Raw genomic sequence first — 16,833 nt, 5'->3', positions numbered from 1 at the left:
GAGGCCTCCTCCCTGTAGATCCCCTGTGGCCTCATCACTTCCTGCCTTGATGGACAACCATGAGGTCAGATCTTCCCCAGGCACCGCTATACCCCTTGCACCCTGGACCCACCAGTGCCTGATGCTGTGCCTGCCGCACAGGAGATGCTCATTAAATCCTCATTGCTTAGAGTGGAGGTGAACTGAATTCTTGGAAACCTCAAGTTCTTGGAGAACCACTCTGGCCCTGCCCCTGGAAGCAAGTCCCCAGCTGAGAGTGCCCCTAGGTCTCCAGCTGGTGCCCCAGAGCAGGGATGGCCTTGGGGGTGGCCAGGGCCCAGCCCAGCACCTGAGCCCCCCACCCCCAGCTGCTCTGCCCGACCGCATGCTCCGCCTTCTGTAAACGGCTGTGGGGGCAGCTTGGGCAAGTTCCCCTTCCGCTTCCTCCTGCCTCCCCTCCCGCTGCTCCTGCTCCGCTGGGGCGCCTGGCCAGGCTCTCCACACCCCTGGTGCTGCAGAACTGCTCCACTGTCACCGCCGCCCCAGGCCCCAGGCACGATGCAGGCCATCAAATGTGTGGTGGTGGGAGATGGGTAAGTTCCTGGCTGAACTTCCTCACAGCCCCTACTGGGGAGCCCCGAGCCCCTCCTGCACAGGTGTTCCCAGGAAGCCCCCTTACCTGTAGGAGTCCCTGGGAGGCAGCCAGGAGGAACCGTCCCTTCTTTTCCCAGGAAACAGAGGGAGCCCCGGGGTGGGCTGACGACAGCTTCGCTCTCTCTGCCCACCTCACCTGGAAGCTTCCTGGGTGGAGGGTGGAGGGTGGAGTACTGCGGGTGGGGGTGCCTGGGGCCCCTTGCCTGTACCATGGGTGCTGGGGCAGGTCTCCCATGGGATCTCAGTCTTTAGCTCTGTAGATGCAGGTGCGGGGTGGGGAACCAAAAATCTGACCTTTGTCCCCAGGCTGATCTGGGCTCTAGTCACTGGCTTATGCTGCTGTGTGGCCTTGGGTAAGTCACAGCACCTCTCTGAACCTTGGCTTGGCCATCTGGGATCTTCCCCCAGAGTTGATGGGGGTTGCTTCAGACATTTTGAGAGGTTGTCCTGCGCACAGTGCGTGCTCAATAAACGGCAGCCTCCTCCCCTCCCCCGCAGCTGCCTGTTGGGAGGATGTGTGGGGGATGTGGGTGAGAGGCAGAAAGTGGGGACATGAGAGACAGTTAGGGAAGGAGGAGGGAAGAAGAGATGTGATTGTGGGGGTCAGTTTGGGGCAGGCTGGGCTGAGGCGCCTTCTCCGCTGTCAGATTTCAGTGACCTCAGGTTTTCGTGTCCCTTTGTGGGCCTCAGTTTCCTCAGCTGTGAGATGACAGGTCCAAATGCCAATGTCTCGTGCCTCCAGCAACAGTGTCTTGGGGTCCAGACCACTGGTACCTCCTGGGGTTTTCTGTAGGTCCAACCCAGCACGTCCCAGCACAGTCTAGCTGGGTGGGCCTCTTGTCCAACTCTCCCATTCCACAGAGGGGCAGCCCGAGGCCTCGGGAGACTCGGCTCTCTCCTGGCCTGGGTCCCTGGCCCTGGCCCGGAGACAGCGATGGGCCGGGGGGCGGGCAGTTGGTCAGGCTGCCCTCAGCTGATTCTGATGCACTGCTGGCCGTTATCGGCCCACTTCTGCTTTGTGTCTGATCTGAGCGGGGCGGGCGGAAGCCAAGGGCGACGGGCCGGCCATTCAGAGTTACCTTGCTGGCAAGCCCCTTGGAGGACAGCGCCTCAGAACAGGAAGTGACGAAACCGTGGAGGGGGCCAGGGCTGCCCCTTGGGCCTCCACCTGTGTCCCCTCCCAGCCCAGCAGGCTGGGGGAAGACAGCAGGAATAAAGGGCGATCGCTCTTTATTTAGTACTTTATTTACTATGTGTCAGGCCCGGGGCTCAGTCACACCCCCCTCTTTTAGCCTCTCACTAACCATGATATTAGGCCCATTTTACAGGTGGGAGAAACGAAGCTCAACGAAGTTAAGTACTTTGCCCAAGACCTTATGGCATTTGAACCCAGGTCTCTCTGACTCCGAAACTCTGAGCTCTTAGCTGCTGTGCTGGCTGGTGAGGCCGGGCAGTGGAGGGGCAGGCTTTCCCCACCAGCGGTGGCTGCGCCATGCCCTGCACTGGGCTTGGGTGCTTTATGGGCTTCATCTAATTGGCTTCTCAGCACAGTCCTCTAAGGATGGACTCACCTGATCCCTACTTTCTAGATGGGGAAACTGAGGCATAGAGAGCTTAACTGAGTTGCCCAAGTTTGTGCCACTGGCAGGTGGTGGACCAGGTGTGTGATGGCAGAGCCCTGGTCAAGTACTAGGGACCCTTTGGCATTGTCCAGCTCAGGGGTGTCCCCCATCAGTGTCACCTGGGAAAGCTTCTTCAAAACAGATTCCCAGTTCTGCCCACAACCATGGAGCAGATTCTCTGGGCTAGGACCTGAAGTCCGCCCTTTGACAAGCACCCCAGATGGCTCTGTGGCTCTCAGGTTTGAGAACGCTGACATGGGGACCCTCAGATGGGGAAACTGAGGCCCAGAGGGGTGGGCCTGGGTCTCTCCTGAGGCAGGGACTGTGACTGATGCCCGCTGGAACTTCCTGTCTTTCAGAGCCGTGGGTAAGACCTGCCTTCTCATCAGCTACACCACCAATGCCTTCCCAGGAGAGTACATCCCCACCGTGTGAGTCTTGTGTGGGCGGGGCACCTGGAGGATGGGAGACACGCATCACCAAGCCCACTCCACTTTCAGGCACTTCTTGTGTGCTGGCCATGTGTGGGCACTTGGGGGTTGAGCAACTGGGAGATGCCCCAGCCATCTGCCCGGCAGAGCTGCCTAGTGATCTGGCTGGGGAGGCAGCCACCAAGGCCAAGATGAACTGTCACGGGGGTGGGGAGGCTGAGGGCTCTTAAAATGGAGAGAGACTGTGTCAGGGTGCGGGGTGCTGAAGGGGAGCAGGTGGCCTCGAGAGGGCCTCAAGAAGAGGTGTGTAGGGGGGCCGGCTGAGCAGGAGCCGGGGGTGGGAGGGGTGGGAAGAGGGGCTGGGTCAGAGAAGTGGAGGAGAGGGACAGGGTGGGGGAAGGATGAGGCAATCGAAGGCTTTGGTGACAAGGCAAAGAGATGCCAGGACACACGTGTGTTGGGGGAGAGGGCAGTGCCATCTGGAGGCCAATCAGAGCCCCGTCCTTGAGTAGGATGTAGAGTCAAGGCTGTCATTTGACACGTATGTAGCAAAGTGTAGGTGTCAGACTCAGGAGGGAAGGATAAGGGGTGAAGCACCAGGCCCCCCCCAGCGCCCAATGGTCCCCATCACTCACAGAAAAACTTCCCAGCTCTGTCACACGGCATTCAAGGCTCTCTGTGGTCTTCTCTCAACCTCCCTTTCTACCTTCATGGCCCCCTTTGGTTCACCAAACACCCCTGGGCATTTCCACCTCAGGGCCTTTGCTCAGCTGTTCCCTCTGCCTGGAGTACCTGTCCTTCGCATGTCCACATGTCTCAGACTGCCAGGCCCAGCTCTAGTGCCCCGTCCTCCAGGAAGCCTTTCTGATCTAGCCTCAAGGGTCTCTCACTCCACAGAATGACTTTGTTTGACTTTGACCATGAGCCTGTGGAGTGCAGGGGCGCTCGCCCAGTTCTCTTCAGGCCAGCCCCTTGTCCTAGCACAGTGTCTGTGCACAGCGTAATCTATACATTGTCAGACACAGTAGATATGTTTTAAGTTGACCTGAATTGAACTTCGTGGGGAGGCCGCAGGAGAACTGATCACAACTACCATCTTCTGAGGGCCTGCTGTGTGCTGACCCTCACAAAATGTCACACATGTGTCACCTCATTTGATCCTCACGGGAACTGGGTATTACGATACCAGTTCACCCAGGGGGGAAGGGGAGGCTCACAGTCACTCAGGGGGCTACCCCCAGGCTCACCTGTGCCCCGAGTTCCCTCCACTGAGATTTCCCCCTGGGACACTGACCTGGCCCAGGGGGAGGAAGGCAGGCAGCCAGGACACGGCAGGGAAACCTAGACAGGGAGCCTGGAAAACCACTAACTGCCCCAGCCTGGTCCCCGACTCCCCATCTAGCTTGGCGCCGGCTCACGCCTCTCTCCACACTGTCCTGATCTGCTCAGTACCATCAATGACCAAATACGGGTCACACCTCCCAGTGTGGAGGGAGGGTAGGCTCTGGACCTGAGCAGTGAAGTGGGTATGTAATCAGAAGGCCTTTGTCCCCTGGAGTGTGTTCCTGCCTCTGCCCATCCCAGCTGGGCTGAAGGGCCCACTTGCTGAGGGACCTTACACCAGTCACTTCCTCTCTCTGAACCTCAGTTTTCCTTTCTGTAGGAGGTGGGGCTGGGCTGGGAGATCCCAAGCTCTTTGCTCAGGTGCCTCCCCATATAGGGAGATGGAAGGGGCGCTCTCTGAGGCAGGATGGGGGGACCAGTGGCCAGTTGCTTTCAGCAACTTGGAGAGACTGGCCCCTGGTGCACTCAGTTGTCCCAGACAACCTTGCAGAAGGACAGCCAGAAGGGATGGGACAAGGTCTACCCCCTGGGGCTGAGAGTTGGGTCAGAGACTAGGGCCTGCGTCGCAGTGGCGTCTACGCAGCTGTGCAGTGTGGGAACTAGGGCACCCCTTTCACCTGCTCTGTTGTCCTCTGCCCCGTCCAGGGTCAGGCTGGGCCTGCAGCCCGGGAAGTGCAGAAACAGGCTGCACAGACTGAGTGAAAACACCCCAGCTGTGTGACCCTGGGCAGGTGACTCCCAGTCTCTGATTCTCTGTTTTCTCACATGTAAAACGGAGACAGCTGCAGAACCCACTCCCTGGGCCGGCTGGAATGATCTAGGTGCAAAGGGCCGGCCCTACACCTGGCCCCGGGCTCTGCGCACCTGAGCCCCTGCCCTCCGCAGAGTCCGGGCGTGCGCCCTCATGCCCGGCGCAGGCTCCCCAGCCCCCTTACCACGCAGGCTCTGAATTGGGTAACGACCCAGTCCTGGCTCTGCCACCAACTGACTGAGACCTTGGGCAAGTCCCTTCCTGCTGTGAGCCTCAATGTCCTCATCTGGCAATGGGATTGAGGGTTGGACACAGTGGTATGTGAGGTCCTCTGGTCCAGACGGCCTGTGGGTCTCTGAAGTAAAGGGGACCCCCAGGAGCTGCAGATCACTGTGACTCCCCAAAGCAATCCCTCAGGCTCTGACAGCGGATCCTCTAGGGAGGGGCCAGTGGAGGGGTATGCAGGGACATTGAACTCAGCTTGTCAGCATCTCCCCACGGGGTGGCTTCAATGTCCTCTGTCTCTTTGGATCTTCCCAATGGTCTCAAGAAATAGGGATTTTTTACAGTGAAGAAAGTGAGGCTCAGAGAAGCTAGGTTACTCACGCAGGGTCACACAGCCAGGACAAGGCTTCACAAGGAGCTCTCTGTTCCCTCCCAACTCTCCCAGGTGGCTGTCCCAGGTTCACGAATGGGTATCATGCAAGAAGCAGGGCTCCTATGCTTATGAGCTGGCTGGTCTTGGAAAAGTTACTTAACCTCTTGGGACCTCATCTGTCTAATGGGAGTAACTTGAGGTCCTTTTATCTTGGGTCACGTGGGACTTCAAGACCTATTGTGTGAAGGCTCCTAGCCCTCTGCCTGGCCACAGAGTAGGTACTTGGGGCTGCCACCAATCCTAGGAAGAGTTTTTCCCCCGTGGTCACAGCCTCTGAGACCCTGGGGTGTGGCCCAGAGAAGAGGCACCTTTGGCTCAGGAATTTATGGAGGCTTTTGGGCACCAGAGTTTCAGAGGAGAGTGTCCCAACACTCTGAGCTTATCCTAAAGGAGTGTTTCTGGCGAAGCCAAAGACAACATAGACACTTCTTTTCCCACTGTGCCCAGTGGCGTCTCCCTGGGCCTGAAATCCGGCGGTATGGGTGGTGCCCAGAGTAGGTACGCAGAGCACCTACTATGTGCCAAATGCTGTGCTCGCCTCAGGGTGCAGTGAGGAACAAGCACCTGCCTTTTGGGGTGCTGAGTTCACCACAGATTACTGGGTCAGGACCCCAACCTAGCTGGGAGTCAGGAAAGGCTTCCTGGAGGAGGTGACATTGAGATAAGGCCGGAGGAGCCGTTGTGTAAGAGTCAGCCCAGTAGTGGGAGAAAGGGGAGTGGGAGTCAGGGAGGGGTGTTTGCAGGAGTTTCCAGGCAGGAGGGAGCAGGGCCATCTGAGGAGCAGAGAGGTGGCCAGGAGCACTCTACAGGGCTCATCAAGCATAGTGTGTTAAATCATTATCCTGCCAACTTTTTTTTTTGGTATGTGGGGTTTCTCAAGACAGGTATCTTTGGAGTTACTCTGAGCATTAGGGCTTCTGCAGCTTGTCACTGAGCAGCATTCTGCGAGGGCTTCATGGAGGAGGTGACATCCCAAGGGCTTCAGTTTGGTTGGCTTAGTTCTGTTCCGCCTGTGCTCACCGCCAGGCCTGGGACTGCAGAGCAGAAACGGGCACGGGCCCCGCCGGCTTGGGGGCCAGAGGCACACTAAGTGCCTGCTCACGGTGGAGGCAAAGCAGTTTGCCTGAGGGAGGGAATGACAAGCTCTTTCCGGGCGGGGGACAGGGAAGGAGGTTTCCCAGGGGTTTCTCCACAAAGGAGGAACTGGCTGGGCAGATTCTGAAGCGTGTATAGGAGACAAGGGTGCAAAAGGGATGGAAGGGAGTTCCAGAGAGAGGTACAGACGGGAGCAAAGGCCCGGAGGTGGGGCGGGTGGGATATTTGCACAAGGAGAGGTGGGAAAGGCAGTCCAGGCAGGGGACACAGTGTGAACAAGGGCAGGGAGGCCGGCAGTGGGAGCCTGGCCTGGGAAACAGCTTGGCTAGTAAGTGACTGGAGGAGTGGGAGGAGAAGCTGGAAGAGCCTGAGGTCTCAGTGGGCCTGGTCAGGGGACAATGGCCTGTGTGGGTGACCTCAGTGAAGAGAGACAAGGTGGTGTCCTAGCCCTCAGGGACAGGGGGTGGGAGCATCTGTGGAAGCACAGCTGTGGCACAAGGCAGTGAGCACTGGCTTCTCACCTAGTTTGGTCACTCACTGGCTGCGTGGCCTTGAGCGAGTCACCATACCTCTCTGATCCCAGTTTTCTCTTCCACAGCACGAGGAACCAGCACTGTCTTCTCAGGGATGTGTGTAGTGAAAACACTGTTGAAATGAATTTACTTAGCGGTTGTTAATTCTCACCTGAGGATGTTTTTCCATTAATTTTTAGAGAGAGTGGAAGGGGGTGTGGAGAGAGAGAGGGAGAGAGAGAGAGAGAGACATCATTGTGAGAGAGACACATCGATTGGTTGCCTCCTGCACGCACCCTGACTGGGGCCAGGGATCGAACCTGCACTCCAGGTATGTGCCCTTGACCGGGAATTGAACCCAAGACCCTGCTGTGCACGGGCCAACACTCTAACCACTGAGCAACACTGGCCAGGGCATGAATTGAATTTTTAAAAAATTTGGCAGCTCGTTTGATTGCCTTGGAGGCCTCTGTGGTGCTGGTGGGGGGATTTCAGCAGCTGTTGTCAGTGCCCCACACTACCCTTTGGCGTGTGTCATTCCAGCTCGTGCCAGTGGCATTTTCCTAAATCTGCTGTGACTGACAGCTTTTAGTGTGCCCTCAGGGTGGGTTGGAAACCCAGGGAAGTAACACCCTGGGGCATCCCTCTGCAGTGGAAGATGGAGGTGGTGGGTAATACCCCAGCTCCTGTCCCCTCTGGGGGACGCCCTGAGCATGGTCCACGCTGTCTCCCAGGTGGCCCTGGCTGGCCCCAGCCCGTCGCTCACGGCAGTGACTGCTCACTGGCTCGCCTGTGTCTGCTGCCCCTTCCTGGTCTCCTCCCCACCACCCTCCCGTAGCTGCCTGGGCTCATTTCCCAAATAGACCACTTGTACCACCTTCTCGTCGCAGAGTTTCCTTCTGGGGGACCCAACCTCAGATGGGGATAAACACTTATTCAGCAAATACTGGGTGGCCAGCCTCAATGTCCAGCATAGGAAGTGGGTAAATTTATTCTGATCAAACCTCGGAGGGAATATTATGCAGCCTTGAAAAATCACCTCTCCAAATGAGAGGCGAGGGCAGGAAAATGATCGAGACAATGTTGTCCTCTTTATGCTTAGCTGAGTTTAAAAATTTTTATGTTGAAAATCAGTAATGAAAAAAAGAGAAAGCTCAGTTAATTGCACAGTGCTATGTGACTTTGGTCCATTGCAGGCCCTCTCTGGGTCTCAGCCTCCAGCATGAAGCAACTTGGGCTGGACTAGAAGGCCCTGGACTCTGGAGCTGGAGGCTGACCCTTCTGTCTTGCCTGCCCCCCACAGGTTTGACAACTATTCAGCTAACGTGATGGTGGACAGCAAGCCAGTGAACCTGGGGCTGTGGGACACAGCCGGGCAGGAGGACTATGACCGGCTCCGGCCACTGTCCTACCCGCAGACGGTGAGCTCCCTCCGCCTTTCCATGCCAGCTGGCCTCTGCTCGCCCTGTTCCCTCTGCATGGGGTGCCCTTGGGCCAGCTTGGCCTGGTGAACCCTGACCCTTCCCTTAAGGCCCAGCTCGAGGACTCTGCCTTGTCCTCCCCAGGCACACTCAGGGACTCCTCCCTCTGCCCCTAGCCTTCCATCAATCCCCAGTTGCCACTCTGCCCTCTTCCCAGTCCCACCTCCCATGGGCTCCGGTACCACCTACTCCCTCTGGATGGGGCAGGCAGACCCAGGACGGGGCTTCAATAGGGAGCCCAGGCCAGTGAACCCTGGGTGTGCTGGGTGAGGGAAGAAGAGACTGGGTGAGCCTGCAGGTAGCTCCGTGGTTGCTGGGCAAACCCCTCCGCCACCCCTTCCATCCTTGACCTTCCCTCCAGGGGTGGGGTAGTGAGTGCCTGTTTAGGAGCACGGATTCCGGAGCTCCAAATGGCAAACCCGTTAAGCTTTGTAGCCTCACTCTTCCCATCTGTGGAATGGGGGCACAGCCCGCTGCAGGGTGCTGTGTGAGGATGGACCACTAAGGACAGACCCTGGGGCAAGCAGCGGCCTGGGGACGAGGGGGGCAGGCAGGCAGCCCTGCCCTGCCAGACCCTAACCCCCAGCCCGCGTCCCTGGGCTGCTCAGTGCCCAGTGCTGAGGGGACGGGCCCAGGTAGGCTGCCCCTGGGCTGCCCCTCACGGGTAACCCTGCCTGCTCTGCCCTAGGACGTCTTCCTCATCTGCTTCTCCCTCGTTAGCCCTGCCTCCTATGAGAATGTCCGTGCCAAGGTGAGCTGGCAGGGCAGGCCTGGGGGCCCGGGGACAGGCGACCCTCAGCAAAGGGAGGAGGGAAGGAGGGACTGGCAACCCGAGCCTGTCCCTGGGGCAGCAGGGGTTATGGGTAGAGAGGGTCCCCAGTGCCAAGCAGGGCTGGGGGACTCCAGGGGTGAGGCTGGGAGGGGGGCCTCAGTGGGGCTGGGGCTGGGACTGTCAGCTTTATTGTCTGCCCCGTCTAACCGTGTCCTCTCTCCTCACACAACCTCGTGCCCGCCTCTTATCTGCACACAAAATCGCGCCTCCTCTTTCCCTGCAACCACACGCCCCCTCCCTGCGCAACCCTGTGTCTCTCCTCGCAACCTCCTGCTGCCTCCCGTCTTCTTACAACGTGGCGCCCTCTTCTCCCTCGCCCCACGCGCCCTCTGCGTCCTGCACGATCATGTGCCTCTCCCCTTGTCCCGCACGATCTCGTGCCCCTTCTCGTCGCCCCGCCTGCCCAGTGGTTTCCCGAGGTCCGGCACCACTGCCCCAGCACACCCATCATCCTGGTGGGCACCAAGCTGGATCTGCGGGACGACAAGGACACCATCGAGAAGCTGAAGGAGAAGAAACTCGCGCCTATCACCTACCCACAGGGCTTGGCACTGGCCAAAGAGATTGGTATGGGGCTCGGGCTCAGAGAGGGGAGCTGGATGCAGGGGGAGCCCCAACTCAGTCTCTGGTGGTTGCAGACACGGCTCCAGGGCCAGGCTGTGTGGTTCAAACCATGGTTGTGCCGTGTGCTAGCTGTGTGACCCTGGGCCAGTCACTTAGCCTCTCTGTGCCTGTTTCCTCATCAGTAAAACCTGGCCACAGTAACAGTTCTGGGCAATTGGGAGAATTAAATGAATTAATATGCATGAGGCACCTAGAGCAGTGGGAACCAGTCTGTTAGTTATTATTATTAGTATAATCCATAGTCAGATCTTGAAGTAAAGTGTGTTTTGCACAGACAGAAGCAGGGATGGAGTGGGGCGCGTTGTGGCTGCTTAGAGGATGAACAGCCAAGTCAGGGTTGGGTTTTACAGGAAGGCTTCCAGGAGGAGGCCCTTCTGCCTTGGGTTTGAAGAGTGAGGCCTTCCCTTCTGTCTCCTCACGTCCCCCCACCATGCCCCCAGACTTCTCAGCCCAACTCCTCTCTGCCTCCTGATCACTGCACCAGAGAAGTCAAGTGACTTTTTAAAGGTCACACAGCTAGTAGGTGGCAGAACTGGAATTTGAACACTGGACAGCAAATTGCTGGCTTAAGGGCACTCCACCTCGCCCCAGGGACCTGCAGGCCCAGGATTTGACCCCCAAATCAGTACAGTGTCCGTCCTCCCCCCACCCCCATCCCTGCCTCAACCCCACCACTCTTCCTTCCGCCGGAAATGGGAGGGCCCTGGGGACTCACATCTCTTCACAGGAAGAGAAACCGCAGCTGCCACCTCCCCCTTCACATGACTAGCCCAGTGACATGGCCATCTTCCTTGGGGGACCTCAGGCTCTGCTTAAGCCCTGGGCCCCATGCCCCATCCTGAGGGCTCTGGGCCCAGGCTTGTGGGTCTTTCCTCACAAGTATTGGGGGTTGAACCCCTGCCTTCTCTCTGTCCTGACCAGCCAGTCCCCCTGGACTCCTTCGCCCAAGACTGACGCTCCAGCCCACAGTCAACCCTTTCCCTTTAGAGCATGTGCTCTGGGATAAGAAGGGGCCTGAGAGTCCGGGTGCTGCTCCTGGCTCTGGCACTGACTGTTTGTGTGACCTTGAGCCAGTGGCTTCTCCCTGGGCCTTGGTCTCCCCACCTGCGTAAGTTGGCCTACAGAGTCCCTACAAGCCCCTTCTCCTCTAGAAGGGATGACCTGGGGGTCCTTTCTCTGCCTCCAGCCAGTCCCTCCTGGAGCTGACCCTGGGTAATGGTGGGCAGGGGCAGGGACTTTGAACTTGTCTTGGACCTGCCCAGGCCAAGGGAGAGGCCTGGAGGGCGGGCGGCAAGGGGTGCAGAGCTGATGAGGACAGTGGCTGCCTCCGAGCACCCAGCTGATGCTCACAGCCCATGCGGACGGAGCTCTTCCTGGGCGCCCGGCCCATGCGTCTCCCTCTTCATTTTCAGAGCAGCTATGAAGGGGGGCTCCTTGAGGAAGGGGTTGGCGGCTCCTCACTTCAGGGAAACTGGGTTGTAGTGGTCATGGAACTCACACGGGAGGTTCCTGCCCCTGCCCCTCTCTGTGGGAGGAGGCAGGCCCCTCGTGGGGAAGGGAGGAGCTCCCGAAGTCCCACTCCCCTTGCTGAGGGCCCCCAGCTTCCCCAGGTGGCGTGTGAGGCCCTCACCTCTAAGAGCCTCAGCTTCCTCATCTTTAAAATAAGGTGATGCTAAGGAATGGTCAGATATTTGGAAGGTCCTGGTGATTAGGCCAGGAGTGCCACAGGCCTCATGGGGGAGGCATGGAGAGATTTGGTCACTAGCTTGAGCCTGTTTTTCTCCAGGAAAGTATCAAAATTCCTTCCTCCCTTCCACAAATTAAGGACTTATGTGTCCAAGGAAGACATAGACGTGCTCTTGTGGGTCTGAACCCCTGTCCTGAAGTCAGGGTCCCTGTTCCAGGCTTGAGAAAACAGGCACAGAGAGGTCAATTTTCTGCTCTGAGTGACACAGCCTGGGGCAGGTGTGCGTCTTGAGGGGGGGTTTTGCCCAGGACCTTCCCCTGACCTAGGCCTTGGCCCTCTTGCTGCCTCACCTCAGATTCAGTGAAATACCTGGAGTGCTCGGCCCTCACCCAGCGGGGCCTGAAGACCGTCTTTGACGAGGCAATCCGGGCCGTCCTCTGTCCCCAGCCCACGCGGCCGCAGAAGCGCCCCTGCAGCATCCTCTAGGGGTAAGACCCCCCCGTCTGCTTCAAGAACCCCGCCCCCCCCCCCCCCCCCCCCCGCAGCAAGCTCTAGCTGGCACTGACCCTCGGTTTCACTGGGGGTGGTATTTAGATCAGGACAGAAGGGGAGAAGCGACTGGCCTCAGTTTCCCCATTTGCTCAGTGAGCCCAGTTCCCAGAAGGAAGGTCTAAGGTTTGAGAAAGTGCCAGGCAACCTGAGCCAAGTCATGGGTGTCACCGGGCTGCCACGCTGCCCACCCTGCGGGGGAGCTGGGAAGACAAGGGCTACAGACACCTCAGGCCCCGCCCCCCGGGAGAGCTGACACCCACATATAGGGGTGCAGGCAGGGAGGGCAGAGCTGGGAGGCTGCTGGGGCAGAAGACGAGGGTGGAGGAAGAGCAGGGTGGGCGGTCCTCACGGGAGGGTCACCCTCCAACGAAAGCTGGGGGTGGGAATGGGCTGTGAGCCTGGAGAGCTGTGAGCTGGCTGTAGATCCTGCCTGTCCCCAAATTCTCACCCCCTGCCTGTCTCCCTTCCAGGTTGTCCCCGTTCTCCCAGCCAGATGGTTCTGACCCTCCCGGGCCCCCACCCAAAGCCCAGTGGCACCCCGGCTGGCCATGCTGTCCCCTTCCTGTGGCGTTTCTTAGCAGATGGCTGCAGAGCTTGGCTGAGCGTCTTCTCTGTGCTGGAGGCCCCCATGGGTCCGAAGGTGTGAATCTGTAGGTGCTGTGTCCCGATCTCCTCATGCTCCTGTCTTCCTAGGGGCCAGAGGGGAGCCCCAGGACCCAGTAAGCCACTCCTGTATTACTGATGTGTGCCCCTAGCTGCATATGGCAGCATCTACCCATTTACCCCAGTCCCACCCAACGCCTGAATCTCCTCCGGAAACTTTGGGCCAGATGGTTGCCTGCTACCACTTGTATACCTTCAGGGACGGGTCTCTCACTCCCCGAGGCAGTCTACTCCAATTTTGATGGTCCTGCTTGTCTGAAAGTCCTTCTACTGAGCTAATATGAGTGTGTCAGGAGTTTGTCCCTCTGGTCTTAATTCTCCTTTTGGGACAACCGAAAACAAATCAGATTTTCTAAATCTTTGTGGGCATCAGCCAGTCAAAAGCCTGGGTCCAGCTGGCTCCTGCCGTCTCTCACGTCTTTCTGCTCCACTCACAGGATCCTGAGCTGCCTTTACCTGTGAGAGTCTTAAAACCTTCAGATGCTGCTAGTCAGGACTTTTGCTATTGCAAGTAGAAAGCCCAATTCAACCTGCTTAAGTAGAAAATAAATTTATTGATTCAAGTTTGGAAATATCATGACTTCAGGTGCAGCGTGGTCAGGGGATGCAGCTGATGTCATCAGGGCTCGCTTTCCTATACCTCTTTGCTTTGCCTTCTGCTGTCTGGTTCATTCTCAGGAAGGTGACTCTCAGAGCTTCATCCTTCCAGGTTCAAGTTCGGCAAAAAAAAAAGAGCAAGTGTTTGCCCCAGGCAAAGTTCTAATTACGATTACTCTGATTGGACCAGCTTAGGCCTTGGGTCCCTTTTCGACCCGTCATATTTGGTAGGGAGCTGCTGTGCTCTGATGGGTCTGGACCAGTTGCCAGCTAGAGTAAGGAGTGGAAGTACCGGGTCAAAACCCATACACCAAGGTGGAGGGGCTGGTCCCCAAAAGGAGACTGGGAGCCTTGTGGGAATTCAGGAATATAGGCGTCGGGCAGCTGGAAACCCGCAACCTCGACTACTGAAGATCACAGGAAGGTGTCCCAAGAGTGTAATGGAGCAAGGCCAGTCCCAGCAGTCTCTAGAAGAGAGATGGGCTGTTGAAAGGCTTGACGAAGCTCACCCATGAAGCACAGCGGTGCCTGGTATGGAGTCAGTCACCTTAGTGTTTGCCAGCTCACAAATGCAGGCTTTCCACTTCTGTGGACAATTGCACGTCTTTATCCAGACTTCATCCATTCATTCAACAGAGTTACTGAGCATTCACTCTGTGCCAGGCACTATTCTAGGTTCGGGGGGTGAGGGACGTCTGGGTGCGGGAATCCAGGCGTGCGCACGGGTTCCTGCCCTACTTAGCTGACACTCTAGAGGGTCTAAAATAAAGGAATAAAAAAAGAGATAGAAAGCCCTGTCCCCGACAGCTCAGGGTTCCCAATTCCCAGCCCGGTGAATTGCTCTGAGTTTCTATTTTCTTCTTTGCCAGAGCTCTGGCCACCCACACTGTCCCCAAAGTCCCGAAGCTCTGAGGCAGGACACTCTAGTCACTGCCTCCCAGGAGCCTCACTCTCTTGAAAGGAACTGAGTGCAGGGGGGAACCCTTGGCCTTTATTAGTTTCAGCTCAGACAAGTTTGTCATGATTTTAAAGTTACTTCTCGTATGAAACAAAACCACATTAAAACCAATGCCTGACACAAACACAGATGTGGTGGGTCAGAGCCCACACCCGAATCTTCAACGTTGAAAAGCCCTGAGGTGCCCCCTTCCTAGGCCAGAGTCCGAGGGGAGTTCTTTCTGCTTCCTGCTCTTGTGGGAGCCTCTAGATTCAGACCTGTCCTGTGGCCCATGGCCCCAGAGGCCTGGCCACACCCTGCCTCCCTCTCGCCTCCCGCATTCACACCTCCACTATCAGACTAAACTCTCATTTCCTCAAAGCCATGTTCTCGCTTCTTTCACCCCAAGCCTTTGCACAGCTGATCTGGTCCCCTTTCCTCGAACAATTTCCTCTGCTCCTTGAACTTCCCTACACACCAACCCCATGGACACACTCATTGCTTTATTCCAATAACGTCAGTAAATAAATTCTCTCACCATGGTGGGGTCTTACCTAGTGCATATTATCTCATTTAATCCCCCTACTGGCCTTCCGAGGTAGGTACTAGCAGCTCTTTTTTGCAGAGAAGGAAATGGGTGCACAGGAGGGCACAGGAGTTAGAGCTCAACTCACTAAGACACTCCACATTTCCGGCCTCTACCACTGCACCCATCCTCCTTGCTGTCAGAATCCTAGTTTTGTGCAGGGCAGCAATGTATCTAACCCCAGATAAAACAATACTTGTTTTCCCAGCTTGCTTTGCAGCGGGGGTTCCAAGATCACACAGTTTGGGCCAACAAGGCGTAAGTGAAAATCAGCTGGAGAAGTGGCATCTATGGAAGTTTTTGTTTTCTTTCATAAAAAATGATAGAGCCACTGACACTGCCCTTTGTTCTGCCCTCTTCCCTGCCTTGAATACTGATGAGATGTCTGGCGCTGCAGCAGCCACCTTGCAGACTGGAAGCCAGCAGCATGAAGATTCATGCTAACATGCTAAGAGTAGAGGAGCAGAAAGATAAACAGCCTGGAACCTTGACAGCTTCGATGGGCAGCTGAACCAATGCCAATGGCTGCTTTATTATGGGAACAAAATGAAAATGAAACCACCTATTTGTTTACCTGATGTTGGCCAGGCCTTCTGTTAGCTGATGGCATTTGTAATTGAGGTCTTAGGACTTCTAGCCCCATGCTCTTTCCACTGTATCATTGTGTCCAGCAATCACTGGACTTGGGGCGAGTCACTTGTTTTTGCTCTGCAAATTGGCTGACAACTAGAGGCCCTTTAGATAGGAAAGAGAAACGTGTTTTGAAACAGGAAGAACTGTCGGTTGTGGGCAGGAGCTGACAACATGGCGATGCTCTCTCCTTCAAGAGCAACCACCCCCGAGCACCCACCCACTCAGTCTGATGCATCAGACTTGGCTCCTCACCATGCAGCCATTGCCTGGTGGGCAGGAAGGCACCAGCCAACGAGACTACATTTGGGGCTCTCCGTCACAGAGCCCGACTGCCCCTTGTTCCTTCTTCCAAAGCAGAGGCCTGGGCTGGGGTACCCCTGGCCCCTCCCATCCCCTCACCCCGGCATTCACTTGTCACCAAGCCTGGACAAGTCTGCCTCCCAATATCTGTTAAACCCGTCTCCTTACCTGGCCCACTGCCATCCCTGTCCTAGGGCTTGCATCTCTTCCCTAGACAGTAGTTACAGCCTTTTCATTGGCATCGCAGCCTCCACTCTGTCTGTTTATATGCCAACTTCCACAGTTACAAACATACTTGTGCTTCTCAGATGCCTTCAAAAATGTTTACACAGCATTGATTCATTCAATCAATCACGTAATCATTTAGGAAATAGTTATTGAGCTGTGTGCTCAATAACTTATAGTTATTGAGGGTTTGAGGGCAGGTCAAGTGCGGGTCTGCTCTTAGGAGCTCACAGCCCAATGGGGAGCTGCCAAATCTTCAGAGAGCCCAGGGAAATATCTCTTTTGCTTACTCGGTCACCATGACCCTAGCGAGTACCTGGTAGATGCTGGATACACAGTGATCCCAGCTTTCCAGCCATCAAGGCACCAATCATGGGCATGAACCACCTTGGATGTGCCAGCCCAGTTCAGTCCCCGGATGACTGCAGCCCCAGCCAACATCATGTGGAACAGAAGAGCCACCCAACTGAGCCCAGCCAACCATGGAATCATGGGAGATGATAAAATGGTATACTGAAACAATTTTCAATTTTTTCATCAGCAATTTTTACTGACTTTTCAGAGCCCAGGTCCCTGCTATCTTAAAAAAAAAAAAAAATTATAAAAATTTATTTCAGCCCTAGCCAGTTTGGCTCAGTGGTTAGAGTGTTGGCCCAGGGACTGAAGGGTC

At 56.6% G+C, this 16,833-nt stretch overlaps 1 protein-coding gene across 1 annotated transcript; it reads left to right on the top strand.

Annotated features, from left to right (window-relative positions):
- The first annotated feature begins 421 nt into the window (after positions 1-421).
- RAC2 (Rac family small GTPase 2) lies at positions 422-13,448 on the top strand. The gene is made up of 7 exons (XM_081127203.1): positions 422-572; positions 2,615-2,686; positions 8,350-8,467; positions 9,216-9,278; positions 9,767-9,926; positions 12,026-12,158; positions 12,693-13,448. The coding sequence occupies exons 1-6, from the start codon at positions 538-540 to the stop codon at positions 12,154-12,156; spliced, it is 579 nt and encodes a 192-aa protein (XP_080983329.1). The 5' UTR covers positions 422-537; the 3' UTR covers positions 12,157-12,158; positions 12,693-13,448.
- Positions 13,449-16,833: the final 3,385 nt, after the last annotated feature.

This window comes from Miniopterus schreibersii (assembly GCF_964146895.1).
Source record: "Miniopterus schreibersii genome assembly, chromosome: 2".
NCBI lineage: Eukaryota > Metazoa > Chordata > Mammalia > Chiroptera > Miniopteridae > Miniopterus > Miniopterus schreibersii.
The sequence above is the reverse complement of the archived record's forward strand: the minus strand, read 5'-3'. Positions and strand labels throughout refer to the sequence as shown.